Source organism: Sebastes fasciatus, chromosome 21 (genome assembly GCF_043250625.1).
Source record: "Sebastes fasciatus isolate fSebFas1 chromosome 21, fSebFas1.pri, whole genome shotgun sequence".
Lineage (NCBI taxonomy): Eukaryota > Metazoa > Chordata > Actinopteri > Perciformes > Sebastidae > Sebastes > Sebastes fasciatus.
Window position 1 is genome coordinate 12,652,501 of NC_133815.1, and position 24,068 is coordinate 12,676,568.

The following is a 24,068-nucleotide window of genomic DNA, read 5'->3' on the forward strand; positions in this document are numbered from 1 at the left end:
AAAGTCTTTTCTTTAACTTTTAAGATCTTTTACTTACTTTTAACATAACTAACTTGCACATAAAGACACATTACAGCATTTCAGAAACAGGTAATAGAAGTATGGCAACACTGCATACCACAAAATGACTTAAAACATTCGTTATCAGTGGGTCCCGACTGTGTGACTTAATGTTTCAGCCTATAATGAAAACATTCACAATAATATCCAGTATCAAACCACACAATAGTCAAGGCAACTCAGTTAAAAGCACTTCATTAAATTAACTGTTACAATAAATATATATATAGCGGATATGAGTTCTACATCTTACTAATATAAGGAATTACATTGTGCAGTAGTCATATAATTATGCCATTTATACCTATACTTGTATAATGTGATAATTCACTTTGTAAAATGTTAGGTTAAGACGTTTTATTTGTCTCATCCTCTTCAGCTCCTTTTGGACTCAATGGCCTTCATCAGTGGGACCCACTGCGACACGCTGTGTCCTCTTGGCTTCGCCTGACTCATCCTCGGCCACGCGTTGTGTCTGAGGTTCTCAGGGCCGTCGTACTCGTCGGCCTCTGAGCTGATCTCCATCTTCTGGATGACGAGCTTCAGCAGGTTGTGTTGCTTCTCCATCATGCCCGACACCTCTTTCATTCTGAGGAGGAAAAACATCAAATTTGGGTGGCTCGGAGATTTAAACTTAATTTATGATCAGGCTTTTTCTGAGGGCGATACTGCTGAGTGGCTCCATGAGCTTATTATACAAAAGGAATACAGTGAGTCACATCTTTCTGTGACCTGGTGACAGACCTTATTTCTTTAAAACCACTAGGGGCCGCTCATGCATCAAAAACTACTATTGGTAAATTGCTTGATATACCATAATTGTTGCATTCCTTATGGTACTTCATTGTATTTGAAGTAATAATTACAAACAATTCCATAATCTTTTACCTGCGCTTCTGCTTTTTGAGCTCATTTTCTAGCATGGTGCAGTTCTGTGATTTGACCTGCAGACGATTCCAGACATCATTTGTGTGGTCCTCACCTGTGATCAGATGCCTTATAAAGTTCTGTTAACACAAGTGGAAAGGGTTAAGAAAGGGAATTGACAATTACAAAGTAAATTAGAAAAGACAAATCAATATATCTTTTCTTAGCAAGTCTTGAGCATACCCTGGAGCAGCGGTTTGGATAGATGGTGAGGGTGGGTTTGTCGACTCGCTTCATAAACCAATAAGGCAGCTTGTCTTCCAGAGCGGTGTGCAGCTCAATCTGGGGTCAGAAATTCAGATTTTCAGTCAAGAGGTGAAACTTTGAAGAGGAACCTCTTGGTGAGGTTGGTTCGACCTAAAGGTTACACATTATTATGCTAAACAAATATCGGTAACACTTTGTATGAAGGCCATGTCTATAATGCATTATAAACACACATATAATGCAGTATAATCTGCTTATAGCACTGTATAATAAGAGTTATAAGCACTCATAAATATCCATAATGCTTTTTAACAATAATCATAACACATTCTAAAACATGTTATAATGACTTATAAGATCAAGTATCATAATTGCTAGTCACTCACCGACATTTTTTTGCAAGGACCATAGTGTATTATAATTCTCATAGTTGTAATACATTATAATCTTTTTGTAACATTAGACTTTTATAATGGGATTATAAATTATTCTAACTTTAAGTTTAAGTTCAAGTTAAGTGGTCATTGCTTGCTTTAAGTAAAGTGAAAAATCTGAGCAAGAACAACGCACAAAGCTTCGTAAAATTAATTTTTACTTTACTTAAAGCAAACAATGACCACTTGGAGTAACTTAAAATCACATTATAATACATTATAATAGTGATTATAATGTATTATTAAAAGATTATAATGTACTACAACTATGAGAATTATAAAACACTATGATACTTGCAAAAAAATCTGAATTATTATGAAATATTATGATACTTGACCTTATAAGTCATTATAAAATGCTTTATGATTATTGTTATAAAGATTTATGAATATTTACGAGAGCTTATGACTAAAATCATACAGTGCTATAAGCAGATTATAATGCATTATAAGTATGTTTATAATGCATTATAGACATGGCCGTCCTAGAAAGTGTTACCAAACTATCATTACTCTATCATTATATTCTTAAGTACATCTGTTAAATTAGTCACTTCTAAAAATAATGTTGCCATAACTTTACAGGCTGTGTTTGTGTTGAAATCTAAATAGTCATACAGCTATATTCGGGATAGTTTGAATAGAGGTCTTACCGTCAATAGTCTCCTGCCAATAATATTATATAATATATTATATTTCACATGTCTATGTTCCAAGTCTACTTGTAAAAAGGCCTCAGGGACTAAACATCACAACATCATCTACTGTTCTTTCTGGTTATTTGTCCGTTAAGTATACACAGAATGAGCAGGATAAAAGATACAAAATCTTCCAAGTTTTGAAAATGCTACATACATTAAAAAAAGCTCTAGGAAAAGACAAGCTATTTCCATACATACCTGCATGCCTATTCTTTTGAGGGCAGCATTTCTTTGTACTTCGGCAATGTCTCCAACAGCTAGACCAATCTACGACACAAGCAGAAACTAATAAGAAACATGTCATTTGTTCAGCAATTCAAAAGTAGCAACTACAGTAATGCATGTAAGGGATCAATGAAAATAGACACAACAGGCTGACTTACCATCAGGTTCACCAGCAGTATTGGCATGAGCAGAACAAAGTTCACGAAAATGACGTAAGTCAGGAAACCAAAAGGAAGCTGGCCTTTGAGATAAATGTCCAGGAAGTTATTCTGGTAGTTCAGCTCCCCGACCATCATCACAAACGTTTGCATCACTGAGAGAGGCACGCTGTCAAACTCTTTCTAAGGGTAAAAAAAGAATAACAGCTTTATCTATCTATCTTTTTAAAAAGAGGTGTAAAACAATCCATTATAATAAAACATGCATTAGCTGGATAATGATGTCCAAATGTCACAATGCTTAATTTATTTTTCTATAACATCCTTTCAGTTCAATTTCAGTGGTTTAGAGTTCATTCAAATGCAGCACATAGCATGCATGAAGTGCAAATCACACACAAGTAGTACATAGGGACAAAACATGTCTAACAAATGTGTTTAACCCATTACAGTGAGGCCTAAAGATGGTGATGTCAGTTGTTTATTTAGTAATTTAGTCAGTCTCTAACTCATAGGTGCAGACAAAGACTGTCTAGACCTACCGGCCTAATTACTGTAATATTTGCTATTGATATTTATGCTCCACAGAGAATGATTAGGTGGCCTAGTTGTCTAATGCCAACATCAGTTTAAAGGAATAGTTTAACATTTTGGGAAATACGCTTATTAGCTTTCTCGCCGAGAGTTAAGGTCTTTACACACCGGGGGCCTGACGAATAAACAACACGAAAATGCCAAATATACTCACCAGCGAATATGATATGTCTAGGGCTTTTATTGCTAAAGGTAAAAACAGAAGGAGAGGATCTGGTCTGCGCTGCCTTTGTCAAGGATGAAGGGAATCATTTAGATTGGTGTCCTGGTTTGGACTACAGAGCCTCCGTAACTCAACCCGTTCCACACAATGTGATTGGTTGATGCTTTTATGCGCGGTGCGAAAGCTCAGAAAATCAACCTCATTCCGGAAAAAAGTATGTCGCTTTTCGCCGCGTAATATTCATGTTCTGTGTAAAAGTATTTGCGCCAAAACAAAACAGTTCGAAAAACTATATTGACATGTGAATTAATCACAAGAATAAAACATCACTGGTGTGTAACGGCCTTTAGATGACAAGATTGATACCCTTCTCACGTCTGTTAATTATGAAGCTACATGCCAGCAGCCAGGTGGCTTAGCTTAGCATAGTGCATTCATGCTCCCAAGAGGATAAAGCCTTTTGTATTAATGACAAAATGGCTTTTCATCCACCCATAGTATAAACTCTGTTTTTAGCTCCACTACTGATAATGGCAAAAACACTGGAGCCTATTGTGCCTGTTCAAGGGGCTTTTAACTTTTAGGAGTTTTGATTATTACTTTCTTCTCCTACCTGGTTGAGCATCAGAGCGTGGAACGCCAAACCGAACGCTAACACCAGGAACAAGAACAGCGTCACAATACGGACCAGTGTCCTCATGATCTCCCAAAACATCACAACATAGATGCCAATGCCCTCAAACCTGCAGAAACAGGAAGATTATAACAGTTAGTGACCTCTACAGTGCATCATAAAAAAGACATTATGTTGAAATTGGCGCTATTAAGTCAGTACCTCTGGAGATAAAGGAGAAATCCAATCCAGGAGCTTAAAACTGCCATCGCCCCTGCTTGCCAGTGTAAAGAACCCTCCGCATTGAGCATGATGGGAATCACGAACAGAAGAGAGAGGACGGCAGAAAACCAGTCGCTCTGGTTGGAGTAATCCTTGAAGTAATTCATGCGCTTTTAGTGACGAGAGATGAAAAATCAAGAAAAACACAAAATAATTAGCAGACCAACAACCTTGCAGATATTTGACAACATTTCATTCAGTCATCGTAGTGAGACCATTTTTTTAAACTTGACCTCACTGTATAAAATGACCTGTGGTGACCTCTAGGATAATCACAGCCTCATGAAACTTTACAACCACAAACTACAGACCTAGGGCATTCAGAGGATGGATGGCTTCCCTAGGTAGATTGACAATAAGGGGGTTTCTGAGCAGTTTCCAGAATAGTGGTGCTTGTTAAATTTAGCACCAAATCTGTGTAACAAACGGTATCAACCTTAAAACTGTGGCAACAACTTATGAGACATAATAGAGCATGGGGATTGCCATCATACAGTATACTTCTATTATAATGTTCTAAGCCCACAACAATTTGATACACAGTGCTGAGCTGCATCTCAAATTAATCTTCAGGTTCCCAGCTTTCAGATGATGTACACCACTTTTATGTGACATATATTGTTGATCTGCTTTCTCCCCCTAAAGACTCCCTGCTCCCCCTAAAAAAGACAAACATGGGTCTACGTGGGTCTCTTTAAACATTCATGCAACACTTTAACTGTATATTACTGAACATGTGATGTAATATTTCTTATAGTAATAATCAAAATGACTACGGTAAAGTGCTGAGGTGACATCCTGTGGTCATTCAGTGATCCTGCTCATCCATCACACCTGATTGCTAGTGTGTCCACACAGACCTGGTGCTGAACAGATTTATGAGCACATCCTTCATGTGATGTAACAGTACCTGTTGTGACATCTGCACCACTTCCTTCACTATGGAGTAGACGTTCATGACCAAGACCATTATCATACAGAAGGACACGAACAGACTTTGCTGGGAAATGAAGGATATTGAGATTTACTTGCATCCTAATGACAAATGTCGATTCATTTGGAACATAAATTATATGCTTACACAAAGCTTCAATTTCTTTAATACTGATAATCTCTGTACCTCTACGAAAGATGAGGGCACCATGGTGATATTGTGCCCGCCTGTGTCGGTGATGTTCAGGGTGGGCCTCAGGGTCACTATCAGGTGAGTGAGGGGCAGCAAGCCTAACAGGTACATAAACATGTTAAGCACATGAGCCAGGCTCCCATATGCAAACCTGTGGATTAAAACAAAGAAGGTTTTAACACTAGAGGAATGACATTCAAAGTAAATAATGCATTTGTATTTGGTGCATTCAGCAGAACAAAATCATCTCAGTAGTCGCAACACATCAGAATGAGGAATGTCACTCTTGAAGACGCACCACTTCATTGCGAGGTACTTTTTGCAGACAGGGTGGTTGAGGAGTTCAATGCGGTTGTACTGCACCATCGCCTGCAGAAAGAGAAACAGAAAAAATAGCCCGCTGTTAATGGCACATTTTTTACAAGCGCGAAAGAACAGCCTGACAGCTAAAGCCTAAAAAATTTAAAAGTATGTGCATCTTATTGATCTCCCACAGGCATAATGTAGGACGACATCAGCTGCTATGAAGTGTTTCTAACATTTGGTGGTAGATGAGATTGTTCGTAATAAATCTAATAATACAACGCGGAAAAAGACATATTAAAGAGGACATATTATGCAAATTTTTTCAGGCGCATACATATTTTGGGTTTCTACTAGAACATGTTTACATGCTTTAATGTTGAAAAACGCTTTATCTTTCTCATACTGGCTGTGCTGCAGCACCTCTTTTCACCCTCTTTTCACGCTCTGTTTGAGCTCTTGCCCCGCCCTCCCCGAAAAGCCCAGTCTGCTCTGATTGGTCAGCTGGCCCACTCGGTTGTGATTGGTCAAGCGAACCAAACTCTTCGGACTCCGTTCTAGCTCCGCTCTAACTAGCTTTGTTTGCCAAACTAGCCGCTGGGCAGGTATTATGTAAATGTGTTACTTGGTGACATCACCACATTACGGAAGAAAAGGCGGGACTTCAAGCAAGGCGTTTCAGGTAGTTCAGGAGCAGTGTTTCTGTGGGGGAGTGTAACTCCCTTTAGCATGGACTTTGGGCTTTGTAACTTTGCAGCAATTTTACATGCACAAAAAAACTATGTAACACACTAAACGAAAAGGGAAAAACACAAAAGCATAATAGGTCCTCTTTAAAAGAAGAAGTGATGGTTGCTTTGTGAATAACTATATAACAGATTACGTAATGCACCTTTAGTTCAATGATCTGACAGAGCCCTGTTAGACTTGGCTACTCACAAAAGCATATCTGTGAACACCTTCATGCAGATTTAACCCATTTTTAATTAATTGTGAAATGAGAATATTAAACATCTGTCGCGCTCACGTTTTTCACTCATGTCCATTTTCCCTTATATGTGTTATCCCCGTCCCTGGTGACTCTCATGTGTTCCTGTCTGCCTCAGTCTCTCTGTGTCTGTGTATAATGGGCGTGGCGCTCCCTCACCTGCTCCCTCCTGGTTCCCAGTTACCTGCTGATTATGCACACCTGCTTTCTATCAGGCTCATCACACTAGATCATTGGTAGTCAGCTACAGTGGTGGTACACGCTTCAGCCTTCTCTTGTGAATCTAGTCTTCCTTGTGGTTTGCTTCCTCGTGTATACAGTATATCCCTGTCTGAACATATTCTGTTGTGCTCCAGGACCATCTTCTTTAGCCTGCCTGCTCTCAACCAGATATCCACCAGCCACCTTGCTCCCCCTCTGCCTTTGCTACAGTAAATTTCTTTAATAATCTTCTACTCCTGAGTCTGTGTCTGCGTTTGAGTCTATCCACAAAAACAATATCACAATATGAATTTACATGCGGACGAGCACTATGGAACTTCAGGTAGGTTCATTGCTTACACCTTTGCCTCTTCAGCTGCCACTTTCCAACTGGATGAAAACAAAATCGCCTGTCGCACATGACAATCAGTATAAATGATGAGTTGACATTGTAACCCTGCCTCATCTGTCCTCTGATACATCCACTGCTGACAGTTAACAGCAATGCATGATAAGAGGTGGTGATCACTAAGGACCACATCTAGCAGCTTGTCCATATATACCCAACACTTGGTAGCGTTAACAGCAACCTGACCTCGCAGCTCATTCCCAAGTGGCCCCTGTTTGGGGTCGAGGAGAACGACTGACCCACAGTCTGCACAGTCGGCCTCGCCCTTCTTCAAGTTGACTCATCATAGCCCCCGAGCCAGATTTGTTAATCGGCTTCCTTCCAAACAATGCAGCAAGTTTAGTTTCCAACATTAACTGCTCGACTTTCCTAACTAAAGTTTGCTACCCTGCTGCTCATAGGCCTCTCTCCCTGGAGGCAAAGACAGCAAGAATGTGTTCTTTAGCCAGAGGAATGAAAAATCTGAGGAAACCCGACAAAGCCACAACGCATGGCTGTAGTTACCACTGTCACTTATAGGTTGAGTCTATACATGCAAAATGTGAGCCCGTGGATACATGAAGGTGAGTGTTTAAGCCCCATCAGTGTGCAATGCGTGATAATAGAACTTCACTACTTATCAATCATGGAGGAGTAGATTATTTGCATTCTGCTGCACCAAAATTACATTTGATAAAAATTAAAAGTTGCTTACGTTGAGTGCAGCAAGTGGCTGAACCCTCAAGGTCTTTTCAGTTAACTTCATCACTGCAAGGGGAGCTTGGAGCCATGTGAAATTGTATTCAATCTACAACACATAAAGAATTGTTTATTTTTTTTGTTGCCTGGCATATGCTTTATATACAATATAGACTTTATGTTTTTATAAATGGGTTACATGATAGGCAGGACTGTTGAAATCGTCATCAGATTCCGTCACACAGCGGTCCAACAGGTGCTATTGAAGAAAGTAGAAAAACACAGTGACAGAGAATCTAAGTACACGTTCTTACAAAGATGCTCAACTAGAACCAACAGCAAGCTGCAGAAAGAGACATGTTTTTTTTTGCCAGTGGCAAACCTTGTAGGTCTCAGGCAGAAACTCAATCATGTCGTGTATGGGGCTTCGCTGGACAGAGCCGGGGGCGAACAGACTCAAAGCCTCACCAGCTCTGGAAGAAAAACAACACAAGTGAATCTTAAACATGTGTAGAAACAGCAATCCACACTCCTACCCCCAGAATCTGAATGACAACCTCAGCACATAAAACACCTGGAGTATAAAACTTATTTTTTCACACCAGAACAGACACTTGTATAAATAACATACCTGTCACTGTCAATTACAGTATTGACCACATCTTTTCTCCCATTCTGCAGAGCTTCATGGAGGAACGAAGTGTAATTCTTGTTTAAGGTGATCTCTGCTCCCCGAGCCAGCAGGACCCTGACCGCGGCCACATGTCCCTCTCTCGCTGCGATGTGGAGAGCAGTGTTCTGGTACATAACAGGAGACAGGACGCTGCATTTATCGTAGAACAGTGATGTCTGATGTATTCAGAGCTACTTTTAGTTATTTGTGTGATTATGTTCGAAAAACTGTATATATACTATATTCTTTAAGTATTCACAAACAAAATTGTCATCACAAATAAGTGGAAAATTAATTTGGACAATATCAAACCTTTTGAAATAATAGTGATTCTTACCCCGTCCTCGTCTGTTTTATCCAGTAACTTGAGATTGGCCGACAGGAGAATGTCCATAGTGTGCGTGTATCCTGCAGACGCAGCGTGGTGCAGACAAGTCAAGCCCTTGTAATCACTGTAAACAAGAAGCAGAGTAGGGATTTCTGGCACAACTTCACCTGCTTCTAAGGTGCATGGAGAAGATAAAAAGTCTGAAGAGGTCAAAGCTCCGGCAACAAAGTTATTGACAACAAGTGTTGCTGGAGTTTTGACCTCTAAAACCCCTGTAAACAAGACATACGCAACTAACTGGAATTGGTGACAGGTAGAATAATTGGTTATACATAGACTGTATATAAAGATGGACGACGAGTCTCCACTTCCTCCCACTGTACAGAAGTGAAGCCAAACGCTAACAAGGAGGGGGCGGGATTTATGACCTATACTGCAGCCAGCCAGCAGAGGGCAATCAAGAGGTTTTGGCTTCAGTTTTGGGGAGCTGTATGCTCTAGTAGAGTCTAGTACACAGACTTGTGACGGTTACATCTCCTCTCTCGTTCAATTACCGAGCCTCCTGCTGCGTGTGACTACTTCACTCAGAGCAGCTGTCAATCACAGCTGTCAATCATGACGTCTCATCCCCCTTTTTATAGCAACGACTAACTAATTAAAACCAAATTTAGCAGACAAATGAACACTTGAATATACATCAGTGTAACTACTTAAAATGACAGAAACCATCTTTGGGAAAACGTATTTGACCTGTACTTTACTTTGACTTTTTAGTTTGGCCCATGTCCCATCCACTAACATGGAGGGGGCGGGATGTATAAGCTATACTGCAGCCAGCCACAAGGGGGGCGATCAAGATGTTTTGGCTTCACTTTTGGGGAGCTGTCATGTCGTCCATCTTTATATACAGTCTGACTGTAAATTGCAACCACTGCAGGTTCATTGCTAAACAGATGACACCATAGTACACCATGTTTTTGCATGTTTCGGTAATGTACTTTTTATGTTTGTGCTAGTTTTCCTCTATACGCAAACGTGTGTTTACCTGTGAAAGAGAGCTCCTTTGCGCAGCAGCAGCTGTACCACCTTGGTGTGTCCCTCTTTTGAAGCCAAATGGAGCGGTGTCAGGCCTCGCCCGTCACCTTCGTTCAGCAGACGAGAGTCTGTGATAGTCTCCAGTAATCGCTGACATGTATTGAAGCGCCCGTACCTTAAAGAAGAGAGGGATGAGGAGAGGAGCGGTAAGTTGTGGAAGAATTTTTTTCATGATCTGCTGATCTCTGAAATGAAAATGCTTTTTGTGCAAGGCCCACATGCACAGCAAAGTTACAGCACAGTTCATCTTGACGATGGAGTATCTTTGCTCAAAGACACTTAAGATTGCTGTTAACACGGCATGAACCTGTAGGTACAATATAGATAAAAAAGTGTCGGGGAGTTTTAATGACTAATGGTGCCGCAAACTGCGAGAGGACATAAACAGAAGTGACATTTTGGCTTGCTATGATCTCTCTTTGTCGCTGAACCTTTTAAGAAGGTCAGCAGCACTTTGTGTCGGTGCAGCGGATGAGCGAATGAGGTGTCTGCAAGAGGTAAAGTATGATATCATAGCGTGGCCTTCATTTGCCCTCTGGATCTAATGAAATAGGTGTACATGATAGAAAAATCAATAACAATAATGTTGAATGTCCGCTCATTTCACACTATTAGTGACATTTCTTCACACGTGCCTCGCTAATTGATTTCTATTCCTGCGACAGCTCCTTTGGGTCACGGTGTAATAGGCATGTCATGGCAATGAATCATCAAAACAACTGAGCAGTGAGGAGACAGCTTTAAATGTAGGCACGCTGTTCATTTTTCATCTGACCACCGTGGTTCAATTACAGAGATAAAAGCCTTGGCTTTAGTCAGATCGTAAGTCAAAGTCCTCTCAGGAGCCATTTTTGATTAATGTTTTATACTCTTGCGGTATCACTGATCAATACATAACACTTGCTACAGAGAAACTACTGGAATGTAGCTACCTTGTCTTCTTAATAATAAAGCTATGTTCCAAAAAAAAGTCTGTTATATAAAAAGTAAATGCTCCAGAGTGCAGCTTTTCTGCAAATTAAATGTTGTAGCTTTAAAATAACATAACAGAATATAGACGGATATAGCCTATGCACTGCATCCCACACTGGTCAGTGTGGGTAGCAGAGACATTTCTGGCACTTCATTGATCAAATTTGCAAACTTGAGAGCAACTTTGAGTGAAAATCAGGTCAAATCAGCATTGCTTAGTTCGATGGTTTATGGAAAGTCATGCCCTCGGGGACCAATCGAACTCACTGAGCAGCAAAGTGCAGCGCGGACTTCTTGTCCTTCGACTTGCATTCGAGGCCGACCTGCCCCGAGAGGCCCAGCATGTTCTTCACAGAGTCGTGGATACCCAGTCTGCAGGCGTAGTGGAGAGGGGTGCAGCCCTCATTATCCTCACAGGTCAGCAGCGCCTTCACACCGCTGAGCTAAAGTTAGACACATCATAAACACATTTATGTATTCATACATTATAATGCATAATAATATGGGTATTAAACAAAGCATAAACATATTACATAACTTCTATGGCTACAGTTATACACATACACACCCCCAGATTATATAAATGATAATGTAGTGTAATAATATTTGAGCACAGATGCAGAGAGGTCCCATTCATACACTGTCTGTAAACAACTACCAGGTGTAAATGTATCCGCCGTCCTCTGTGGCTCATTTTGAAAGCATCATTGTAGCTTTAGGTAAAGCTTACAATGTTTTAAAAGATCATCCGGCTTAGTGAGAGTATAATGAACTTCATCAGCTGGCTTTGAATGCAGGCTCAAGGCAAATTGATCAAGGACATTACGGTAATTAAATTCCAATCTTAATGACATCTTTGTCTAAGCAGCATACAGTGCATTTGATGAGTCACAAACAGGCTGCATTGATTGACCTGCAGTACTTCTTCTGGGAGGTTTTTCAGACCCTTGGGCTGGAGGATGGCCAGGTGGAGGAAGTTACAACCGCATCTGTCTTTCACGTTTACTTTTGCCCCTAAAAGACAAATATATGCATGTCTGTGTGCACAACCTGCATTATCAGGCAAATAATATGATGAATTACAGGACAGTAGCTCACCTTTTGACAGCAGCAGAGCCACAGTTTTCCATGCTCCGCAGCTCGTAGCCAGCAGCAAGGGAGTGTTTCCTTTACAATCCATGCTGTTAGGGTCTGCACCCTGAGGAGAGAACACTAAAACCTTAACATTACCTCATTAATTACCACATTAACTTTAATGCACATTGCCGCAATTATTGCAAACAAATGAAATGATGGGAAATTTTAGCAGCATCTGTATTAAATTCTCTACACCACATTTCTCATGTTTGTTCAACCGGGGAGGAGTTTGCATGGCGAGAGCGTTGTGCACTGTTTTACTGTACAAACCAGGAGGAGGGTGCTATTTTACAGAACAAATAAAGCCCCCTGACTGAGATTCTCATAATGTCAGATAATGAAATGGAAAATAATAATTACATACATTTTAGATGTCGTTTTTGAAGATTTTTAAGCTTAGAAACAAGGAATGGGAAAAATAGCAAAACTATAAAGAATGGATTAAACAGTGTGTATGTCTGCCTTAACGTAAGCTAGACTTTGTCCGGCTAATTAGCTTGCTACCTATGGCAAACCATTTTAACGTTTAATAGCTAGATCGGATATTCATTACAGATATCTACAATTAAGACTAGTCGTAATTCCAGTTCAAGATGTCTTTAATTCCCCTCTATTGAAGATATCTACATTGTCCTTTTTAGATATCTTAAATTAAATTATGACTAGTCAAAATGATGTTGTAGATATCTCAAACTGGAGTTAGGGATAGTCATAATTCAGTTGGAGATATCTACTATCAAGTTATAGATATCTTGAAATTAATTTTGATTAGAGATATCTCATTTGGAGATACATACGTTCTGCCTAGTCAAAATGTAATGAACGTTACAGATATTTTGAATTAGAGTTTTGACTATGCAAAATGACGTTGTAGATATCTGTAATTAGCGTTAAGTTTGAAGAAATTAAAGCTAACGTTAGCAGCTCCTGCTCAAATTGGTTGGATTTGGGGAAGTTTATTCTCCAGCTAAGTTTTCAAGCAACTCATGCAGCTAACATTAGCTTTATTAGCTTGCTAGCTAGAGCTGATGAAAGCTTGGCAGCCATAGCAACAGCTACTAAGGGGGCGTCGGGGCTTAACGAGCTGTCAATTACTTGAGCCTAAAAATGGACCTGTGTCTTTGGTGCCAAGTGATGTCATTCTCAAACCATTTCATGATTTCTAAAGTAAACGCGCTCTGTGTGGACGAGTTTATTTCCTGTCGCAGTGTTTGCTAACAGAATGAGTTGATGGGAGATAAACTTGGACCCAAGCTTTTTTTCCTGGCAACACAGTTCTGTTCAAACGGCCTATGAAGTGTAACAGATGGTGACAGATGGTCTATAAGCAATGGGTATAGCACCTTTAACATCAAAAGGTTTGCTTGAAATTGCATATACAGTATGGCAGAATGACCCAAATCACCAAATGAAGTCCGAGGAGCAGAAGACCTCAGTACAGATGGAAAAGTGGGTGATTTGCCCTTTAATTTGCACAATTGGAGTTTTTACTAAAGAAAAAATGCAGTTTTGAAATTTCTTGCACATAAGGCAGGAGATTAATAGTCTCTGATATTGTGTCCTGTGTGTAACAGCTGTTGGGTGTGTTTGTGTGTGCCGTATTTACCAAAGAAATGAGGTACTCAGCCAGCTCTTTGTGGTCAAATATTGTAGCCCTGGAAAAGTAAACACAGTTGTTGTAAACCAGTGACACATCACATATGGCTTATAGTGAGTCAAGGTTTTAATACAGTCAGATGTGAAATAAGGACGATCTAATTCTAGTCCTGCCTGAGACATCTCCTGGATTGTAACGGCTCACTTTAATGATATACTTTATTAACTAATTCCTGGTATTCTGGTTACATTCTACATATACTCACAAATATCTATCCCCCCTCCCCCTATCCTTGTAACAGGTCTTACTCTGCTGCTGTCTGTGCCAACACAAATAGCCTTTAGATAAAAATCAATGTGGGAAGCATATCTTTATTATGTATTCCTATCATTATTATTGTCCCCAATTAAAGCTCATTAGTTCCCCAGCTATACCCAAGGGTTTCATATCTGTTTTCCTCTTGTTTGTCACAGTGTTATAGGGTTGATATTATGCAGATTGCTCTGTACGCAGCATGAGCAAGCAGTTGAGGTAGTAACCAGATATTATTACACATCTACATCAATTCTGTGGTGTACATTTTAAAGGGGCTCATCTATGAACAGTTTAATTGAAACAATGCCTATTCATAAAATGACAAATTAAAGTTGTGAAATCTTTACTATACAAAGTATTTCTGAACACAGTAGCCTACAGTCAGCAGCTGGTTACCTTAGCTTAGCAGTACTGGAAACAACTAGCCTTGCTTTGTCCAAAGGTAACAAAATCTGCCTACTAGCACCTCTAAAGCTCACTAATTAACACGTTGTTTCTTTAATCTGTCCAAAAAGCAAAAGTGTAATTATGACTCAGTGTCAATTTTGTTTTTTTTACGGGGGATTATGTCAGCCCGTTCTCATTCCCAGGGCATCAAATACCGACGCTGTATCATGGCCGTCGGCATGTCATACCGCCACACAAGGTATGCGCACACACTACAGACTGCAAAAGAGTTAATTTAGCTCTGAGAATATCTAGTAAATGTACAGTGGACGTTTGTGCAGAAATAAATGCTGCAGCTCCTCCAGACCAACAGAGGTTTCCCATGTCTTGTGAAGTGACGGGGCTCCGCAGCGAGTAACGTTATCGTCTCCGACCAAAACTCGGAGATCCCCTGTTTCCTCCGGCCGCGGTCGGGAGGCTGAGGCAGGAAAAGCACTAAGATCAGCAGTGATTCATGGAGAGACCTTTGTCTGGTCAGCTATAACATTACTGCCAAGCCGGTGAAATATAGAGTGATATTGTGGTTTTAGCTGACGTGTGTCGCTTCACTGTTTTGAGCGATGCTCGTTCATGTCTATGTAGAGCGAGCACAAGCGCGAACGCAAGCAACAGGACGCTGACTTTAGTTGACTTAACGGCCACAGGTGTCGCTGTTAACAAGCAATTTCTGATTCTTACATATAGTCCCTTTAAGCTGTACTTTCACGTTACAATCAGCTGTTCATTTGTGTCCTGTGTTCACAAATTCAAGTCACATTTTCACACTACAAACGTTGTGATTTTAAGCACATTCATGTTGATTTTTCCTAATCCTAACTAAGTGGTTTTGTTGCGTAAACCCACGCAAGTGTTTTTGTTTGATTCACAATATTCAGCACGAGTTCACTGACGCCGAGGGGTCTGGCAAAGCGTCAGTATGGGATGAGTTGGGATGAAAAGTTGTTGATTATGTGCCAAAGTCTCCAGACAGTCATCGCACCCGTCCAAGAAATAGTCCCACCCACACATAACCCATGTATGAATCTAACTCTTGACAAGAAAGCAAATAAGTATGTTTCCCAACATGTTGAACTAAGTCCTAAATGCTCTTATAAGACCAGCTAAAGAACATCATCAAAATAAATATATAATATCAAGTCATATACCTGACATGGGTATGCCCACCTGTGTAGAGGGGTCTGACTCGCCCCATCAGTTAGGTTGATGACGTCTTCCACTTGGTCAAAGGATGACAGCATCAGCTTGACTACCTCAGTAGCACCCTGGGTGCAGGCCAAATGAAGCGGCGTGGACCTGTCATTCTGCACAACAACAAAACACGGTTTCATTATGAGTGATGAATTATGAATAAATATAATGAATATTCACAAGCTCTGCAAACGCAATTATGTCTGCTCCATACTGAGACGCTGTGACATACTGAGTTAGACAGAGCAGAAAATAAATAACAAACACAGGAATTACGCATGCATGTATTGTACGCTTCCCCAGTGTAACGTTAGCAGAGTATCTCCCAGACTTACTGGCTGAACACTGGGGGCTGTAACACAAGCCTTTAATGAGATAACCAGGACTGGCAGGAGGAGGCCAGTGATCGCTCCACTCAGCTCCGCAGCGTAAGTGGAGGTAATTTGTATCAATTTAGCCGACCGAAGCTATTACTGTACGCCCTATTCCTGCTGCAGCTCTCTGGCCACTGCCCCGGAGCTAGACGTAACGATCACTCCCAGATGGGCGCAATAAGACTGGCATTCTCTAACAGTGATGGGGAAATGCTTAACAGGTGTAGCCAAATGAGATCTAGATTGCACAACAATGCAAATCTGACAGAGCATGCAATGGACAGATGGAAAGCAATGTTTTTAATCTGCAGCTCCCAGGTGTTGTTTATGTCTGTTTATGTGATGCAGAGTAGGAAAAAATAGCGGTGACAACCAAATGAATGTCTGCCCTTCTTGACAGCCAATAGGAAGGTTTATGAAAAGCGCAGATTTATGCAACGTCGAGATGTACATGCTATCTTCTTTTTTTTACCTGTTGCTGGTCAACTTTGGCCCCAGTAGCAATGCAGAGGCCGATGGTCTCGATATTCCCGCCACGTACAGCCAAATGGAGCGGACTGCTCCTGGACTTGTCTAAATAGTTGATGTGACCTTTGGCTTGGTGGCCCGACTTCTCTCCTGCCAAGTGATAGAATTAAATCATTGTGAATGATGCACTGAATACATATTTAAGGCCAAAAATTAAGGTTTCTCATAACCCTTACGATACTTAAGTAAAGTTCAAGCATATTTTCCTCAAGTATACTTTATGTAGTAAGTACACTAATATCAATGTACTAGTAGTATACTTGTAAGTGTACTTCTTCAATACTTATTGGGACTAAATTGGCCCACTTCTTAGTTTATAAAAGTATACTTTTAAGTGTACTTTAAGTGTAAGAATAGTACACTTTGAGTACACAACTAGTTTACATCTGAGTTGTATTTTGTACTGCAACTATACTACTTTACTACAAGTGAATAGGTATACTGTTAGCTCAAGTTATATACTTGTTGCACACTTTTCAGTTTATGAAATTATACTTTTGCTATTTGACTTGATGTTTTGTGATGATAAAAGAAATGAATAACATTTGTTTTTCTCACATGCCTCAACGATGAACAGAAAATCCAAAAACATAGAAAAAATATTGATGAATTGAAATAATTTCATATCAAAACATTCGTTTACGAGCCAAATCTTTCTGCCGACCTATAAGGCATGAATACTTAATTATACTTTTCTTAAGTATACTATCAAAAGATTAAAGACAAGTATACTTAAGTATATCTCTGATAAGTGAAAGTATGCTCTCTTATTTAAAGTTTAAAATAAGTACTGAGCTATACTAATAGCACACTTGAATAAACTTCTATTTGGTAAGGGACTGCTTGTAGGTATAAGCTTGTCTGTTTTTATCACTGACAAGCTTTCAAGGGAATTTCAATTGCATTGCCTCAATTTTTTTTTACTTTAAAATGTAAGTTCTTTGTTATTTTTAGTGGAGGGAAGTTAGGAATAATTGTTTCTATTCATGGTGTGCTGTCTGTGTAAATTCCCAAACAGCACAAGAATGCAAATACCCATTAATTCCCTTGCTGAGCAATCACAGAAATATCATAAATATTTTGTGCTCCGACTAAATCTTTCTCCAACAGCACAAGATTTGCCGAGCAGACCTCCCACTGCGGATAAACACACTGTCAGTGTGTGGCATCTGGCCTGTGTACAAAGTAGCTGCTAGATGTCTCTAGGGGGCTGAGGTGAACTCTCTTCCTATCTATCAGGTTTAATGTGCCGTTTGGCCTTGTAAAAACTTTTTCATTATTGTCAGCACTTTAAATTTTTGATGATGGATCAATCTTTTTGTCATACCGGCCTTCAGGATCACTTCCATGGCTTTCTTTGCGCCTGCGAAGGCAGCGGCGTGTATGGGAAAATGGCCGAGCTTGTTCTGTTGGCAGAGCCGCGCTCCATGCTTTAGCTTTGACAGGTTTGGAGAATGGATGGAGAGAAAGACAAACAAGAGACAATTCTTTGTCAGAGACAAAGCTGCAGAGGGCTGGCAGTCAGTATGAAAAACAGCTATATAATCTGTTCTGTGCAGATGGACAGTTATCCTTTTCCTGGGTGGTGCAGGTCTGAATGCATCACTCTTGTACATACCAATGTGCTGAGAGCCTCACAGTTATTAATGGAGCAGGCAAGTATCACTGGGGTGTTCCCAAGGTCTCCCTGTAGATTGCAATCTGTAGCACTGTAGGACAGCAGCAGCTACAGGGGGCAGAAATTTAAAAAAAAAACGTAACAGTGAGCTCCATCCTGTACATTAATTCTCTATGCGCCTGCGTCCTTTATTCTCCACCATGCCGCTACTGTGTCAGTTTGTGGACAGCAGCCAGATGCTATGGGGATGACGGGACAAGGTCTTCCCAAGTAGACGGTTGAGTCAGGTTTTGTCACATACGTAAACAGTTGTCAGTTGACTTTAGAGTGCAGAGCTGCTCTAAATAACACGTTCTTGGGCTATAAAAGACATGATGTGATAATATTACTGTCTACTATCCTTTTTTAAGCCTACCATCTTTCTATTTTCAAGGTCCAAGGTTAATTTATTATACCGGATAGATTGTGCCTAGAAGGTAAATTGCGAAATCTGGCAAAAACTTCTAAAACTGTTGTGCCTAACCTATCCTAACCTTAACTTTTTGAGGTAAATGCCTAACCTTAACAATCTCGCAACTCGTGGGTTACCTTCTAGACACGACATAAAGTCTATGGTACAACACAGGGTTGTACAACCAAATGCAGTTGTACTGTATCCCCTTTATGCTACATAAGAAAAACAAAACTATGTTTTTATTATGGAGTGTGAGGGATGATGTGGAGTTCAGGAGTCTCACAGCCTATAGAGGAGAGAAGCTGCTCTGTAGTCTGGTGTTACGGCAGCGGATACTTCTGTATCGCTTGCCAGACGGCAGCAGGGTGAACAGGCTGTTATTAAGTCGAGATAATGAAACAAATATAGTTTTACATTGGGCATCCGGTTGGCATACTGGGTCTATCGGAGCAACTAAAGCTTGGTTTGAAAAAGTAATCAGTCCACTCCATTAGCGACTGTATGTAAATTATTGGAATGTGTAGGGGTGGTGAATCTTATTTTACTTAATAAAAAAACCAAGGCTCTCCCCAGTGTTATTAATGTTTTCTTTTAACCCTCCTATTGAGAAAAAAGCTGTAATACCTTCCCCCTTACTCTCAATATATATTATACTGTGAACTTAATTTGCACATTCCTGCACAACTTTAAAAACATACACTTTAATAACATATATATATATATATATATATATATATATGTTGTGTTGTACCAATATATATATATATATATATATAAATCTCCATAAAGAATTGCTAAATAAAATATTATTACTGCCACCAAATGAGTGAACTGGGAACAACATCTCTGTGCTGAAGGGCTTGAATATATAATACAAAATATAATATCAAATATTTGGCCCCACCCCATATCCTTTGCATATGGCAAGACACACCTCCAAACACACAAGAAGAGCTATTTGATCTGTTTTTTAATGTTTTTAAATCTCACTAATAAAAAATATTAGAATCAAATAAAAGACCCTCAAAGTTAATCTACCCTCGCCTCAACAAAAATAATAACAAATCTCTCCCCCTTTTCTGACCCCCCATCCCACCCCTAATTATTTTTATACACTCCCTTAAAAGAAAAAGTCCTGAATTGAACATTCAATAACAAAAGATAAACTTCCATGTCATCAACATCTATGCATGCAGTTATGTAAGTGTACTTTGCATGTTTATGTATCTTAAAATGACCTTGTTATCAATGAGAAAACACCAAATCACTGGAGAAAACCCTCTTCATATAATAGATTGTTATTTCGGCAGGGCACTTTTGGCCTCCTCACCTCCACCAGGTTGTTGTGTCCGTGGCTGACAGCCAGGTGCAGAGGGGACATGAGGGCCGTGTTGAGGATGTTGGGGTCGGCCCCGAGGTCCAGTAGAGCCTTGCAGCTCTCTGCCTTGTTCTGCTCCACCGCCCAGTGGAGGGGCACGTTGCCCTGCTCATCACAGCTGCTCAGAACTGTGAGAGCAAACATGCAAATACACACATACATACACAGATGTGCATAAATAAGGATGCATGGAGATACAGTCCACTCTCACCAGACACAGTACTCTGTAATATATTGCTTTAACTGATAGTGATTCACAACACACATATTTTACCTGTGCCGGAGAGCAATTTATGATCGATGACGGGGGCATGCTTACCCTGTGAGTCTATGACGGTGATGAATTGGATGAGGGTGACGTGGTCCCCTGCGGCGGCGTGATGAAGGGGAGTAGCTCCACATTCATCTTTCTCGCTCAGGACCTCTGGGCTCTTCCTCACCAGGTTCTCCAGGAGAGCCAGGTCTCCCTTCTCAGCCAACTACACAGTAATGTAGAATGTAATATAATAGAAGGAGAGTTAAGAGAGAATTATCCGAGTAGATTTTCCTTTTAGTCTGTCTCTGATTTCACCGCAGATTACATGATAGTGAGTATTCACACTTATTAATGCTAATATGAATTAACAGCTATCGGTGTCTTGTTACTGTTGCAATAATTCAAGCATGGCATAATGTCTATTTGATCCGTTTTCAGGCCAGTTTAAGTACTCCAACCCGTATAACATTATAGCCCAGTCGCACAGCAGTTCGTATTAATTGAAATGTATTAATTTGTGTACATAGACACATATTTATACTTGTTTTTCGTAATGGTAAATGGACTTATATAGCACTTTTCTAGTCTTCCGACCACTCAAAGCGCTTTACACTACATGTCAGCATTCACACACACATTCATACACTGATGGCAGAGGCTGCCATACAAGGTGCCAACCTGCCCATCAGGATCTAATCTAAATACTCATTCACGCATCGATGGCACAGCCTTCAGGAGCAGTTTTGGGTTAAGTATTTTGCTCAAGGATCGAACCACCGACCTTCCGATTGGTGGACAACCTGCTCTACCTCTGAGCCACGGCTGCCTGAATAATGTAACGGTCAGCACAAAATAAATTTTTATGTAATCCACGTAATTGTGAACCGGGAATTATAAAGAGCGACAAATGCTTTGTAGGGAGGAAGTCGGGGTGGATGGGAACACTGGACTTTCTCCCAGGAGACCGGTGTTTGTGTCTCGACTGAAACCAGAAGTCAGCGTTGATTTATTTGACACGTAACTTCCGTAGTTGAGTCACACCACTTCTGGTGTTACTTTAAGTCAAACCACAATCTTTTCCTAAACCTAACTAAGTAGTTTTTATCACGTAACTTCTGTACTTAAGTTACGCCACTTGCAGTGTTATTTTTACCCATTGAGCGATCTTTTTCTAAACCTAACTAAGTAGCTTTGTTTTGAAAAGACTGCGGAAATTAACACGTGCGTCACATTTGCACAAAAAATATGTTGTTGAAAGTCTTGCTGAGCGTAAAAAAAAAAGGGAAATTTGTGTCTATGTGCATGAATCAAATAGATTAAATTACGGGACTATTTCACAAACTGCCGTGAGACGGTGTTGAACATTATGACACAACACTTGAGTTGTCATTAAGTCTCTATTCAGCTCTACACAATAAGGTTATATGGGTGTTACATAAACACTCCTCATATTGTAAATACTTGTAGAAGAGAGAAACTAAACTGTCTTAAAATGCTTTATTGTAGACCTTCGAGGTTTTAATATGTGAGTAATTAAGAAACTCATACAATTTCCTCACCTCGAATACATTTAGTCTTGCCAGGGCTGGGTCCTCATCCTCTATCACGTATGTGTAACAACTGGTCTGTCGGGCCACCTCCCTGCTGAAGTTCATCACTCAGCTGATTCTCAACGGAGACATTAAGGGTGGCAGCAATGACACAGGCCTAGACACAACCACACACACACACATGGATGCACATATCTGTATGTAGGCAACAGCAAAATATTAAAATAAAGCCTGCTTTACAAGCTAGACGAGCGTTATGTGACCGAGAGGGCAGATAACGCCTTAAGCCATAGGCCCCTCTCGCCATGAGGGGATATGGGCACGGATGACTTTGTCTTTTACCCGGAAGGGCATTCAGATCCGCCGAGTGTTTGGAGGTCGAAGTCCTTCTGTTGAAGAAAGCAATTATGTTCTTCGCAGCTGGGGGGCAGCTTGTTTGAGTCAGTCCCCAGGTGTCCTTGGGTGATCCTGGGCGAGCGGGATTGAGAGAGACCTTGTAATTGTATCGTATACGAGTCACATCAAAAGGCCAAACAACAAATGGCATTTTTTTTGGGGGGAGCAAATTACTACGGAGAATTCTCATTGGAAATCCCCTCGACCTTAAGCAGCAGCGGCAGCGCTCCTTTGGCGTGTACTGTGACTGATCGGAGTCGTTTCTCAGGTCAAAGCAGCAGCTTTAAAGTTTCACCCTGCGTGGATGAAAGTCATTTTGTGGAAATTATATTTGGTTTCACTTGATTTACAGCGCATTTCTGTCACTGTGCTCAAACAATATTGCACAGGTCAGTTTACCTGGATGGATGTTCAGGTCCTGCTCTTTTACCGTCTCCTTTAAGGTGAGCAGAGGTACTCTCTCCATCAATAATTAACTCTAACCTCCGCGAGCTGTGGTCACCGTGGCGATCAATTTAATTCACTCCTCCTCGGCAGCTCTGCAAATCAGTATTTACTGACCGGTAAATAAAAGAAAAACGTGGTCTTTGCTTCAGGGGACTCTCACCAATTACGAGCTATATAGGTTCACATGTAGACCATTGATGCAGATGTTACAGATGTAGCATTAACTGATTCCATTATGATCCATCAATATTTTAGTGGTGCTTATATTATGATCAGGCTCACTTAAATCTGGACCACAATGTAAAATACCTCACTGGACTTTGTAGTCCAGACAGAATGTCATTTACAGTAAAACCCGCACAATGAAACCTCATTTTCTTCTAATTACATAATGACCCACTGGATGTTATCCTCCCCATCGTTTCCGAGCAGCGGCGGTAAATAAGTGTCATTGTGTTTTTTTGTAACCGAGTCTGCCACTCTTGTGTTTGCAGGAGCCAAGCGTACAGGAAGTGCACTAATGGCCACGGGTAAACACATTTCCCAAACAGCTGACAAAAAAATAACAAACAAATAATTGCATTTAACAATAACATTCTCGCATGCAAGGGACTTGCTTTCAAAGTTTAGTCTAATAATAATAATAATAATAATTTGTGCCAATAATAACATTTTTATTATTGGCACAAATGGGAAATTTTTAAAAAAACGTAACTACCTTAGAATACCTATAATGACCAGTCAGAGTTTAATAATATTCTTAATTATTAATAGATTTTTGCAGCAAAAGAACTATAATCAACTTAAAATTTCGCATTGGACTATTAGATTATGATCATGGAACATAAAAACAAACTGATTATAAAATGTGAAGCATTAATTGATAAATAAATGAGGAACTCAAATGAATAAAGAATAATGAGGTAGTTTGTTGCTGCACTCAGTGTGGACACTTGTTGAATGTAACTCTGCTCAATAACCAATTCTAATCCAACAAATACATTTAGTTAAATTGACATTTTAAGTGAAACACCAGCTAAAGCTTTAAACTTGAGCATATTCTCCACAATAAAAACATTTGTTAGCATCCAGAATATCCCTAATATTTTCATTTATCCTCATAGTTTCTGATAAATACGCAGTAGATAAATACGCAGTAAAGTTCAAACATTAAAGACAACGTTGAGGACTTACTGTATTTGTGTGATGAGCTGAGCAATCGGGATGTTCTCCTCACCACTGCAAA

General features: G+C 40.1%; 1 protein-coding gene across 1 annotated transcript; it reads right to left on the reverse strand.

Moving 5' to 3' along the window:
* trpa1b (transient receptor potential cation channel, subfamily A, member 1b) lies at nt 1-24,068 on the reverse strand. Its single transcript, XM_074621445.1, has 28 exons — nt 24,017-24,068; nt 21,989-22,136; nt 20,493-20,652; nt 20,126-20,301; nt 18,342-18,449; nt 18,051-18,159; nt 16,668-16,813; nt 15,798-15,934; nt 13,881-13,929; nt 12,236-12,335; nt 12,051-12,151; nt 11,405-11,580; nt 10,116-10,280; nt 9,080-9,194; nt 8,701-8,867; nt 8,452-8,542; nt 8,269-8,328; nt 8,086-8,178; nt 5,789-5,859; nt 5,485-5,641; nt 5,275-5,364; nt 4,305-4,474; nt 4,083-4,212; nt 2,713-2,895; nt 2,528-2,596; nt 1,171-1,269; nt 949-1,067; nt 1-649 (listed from the first exon to the last, which is right to left on the reverse strand). Exons 2-28 carry the CDS (start codon nt 22,082-22,084, stop codon nt 436-438), a joined length of 3,351 nt encoding a protein of 1,116 aa, XP_074477546.1. The 5' UTR covers nt 22,085-22,136; nt 24,017-24,068; the 3' UTR covers nt 1-435.

Coding starts and splice junctions, on each gene's coding strand:
- trpa1b (XM_074621445.1), bottom strand. CDS start 22,084: ATGAACTTCAGCAGGGAGGTGGCCCGACAGACCAGTTGTTACACATAC. Junction 13,930..15,797: donor AGTCAGACCCCTCTACACAG/GTGGGCATACCC, acceptor TTACTTTTCCAG/GGCTACAATATTTGACCACA. Junction 2,597..2,712: donor TACTGCTGGTGAACCTGATG/GTAAGTCAGCCT, acceptor CTTGTGTCGTAG/ATTGGTCTAGCTGTTGGAGA.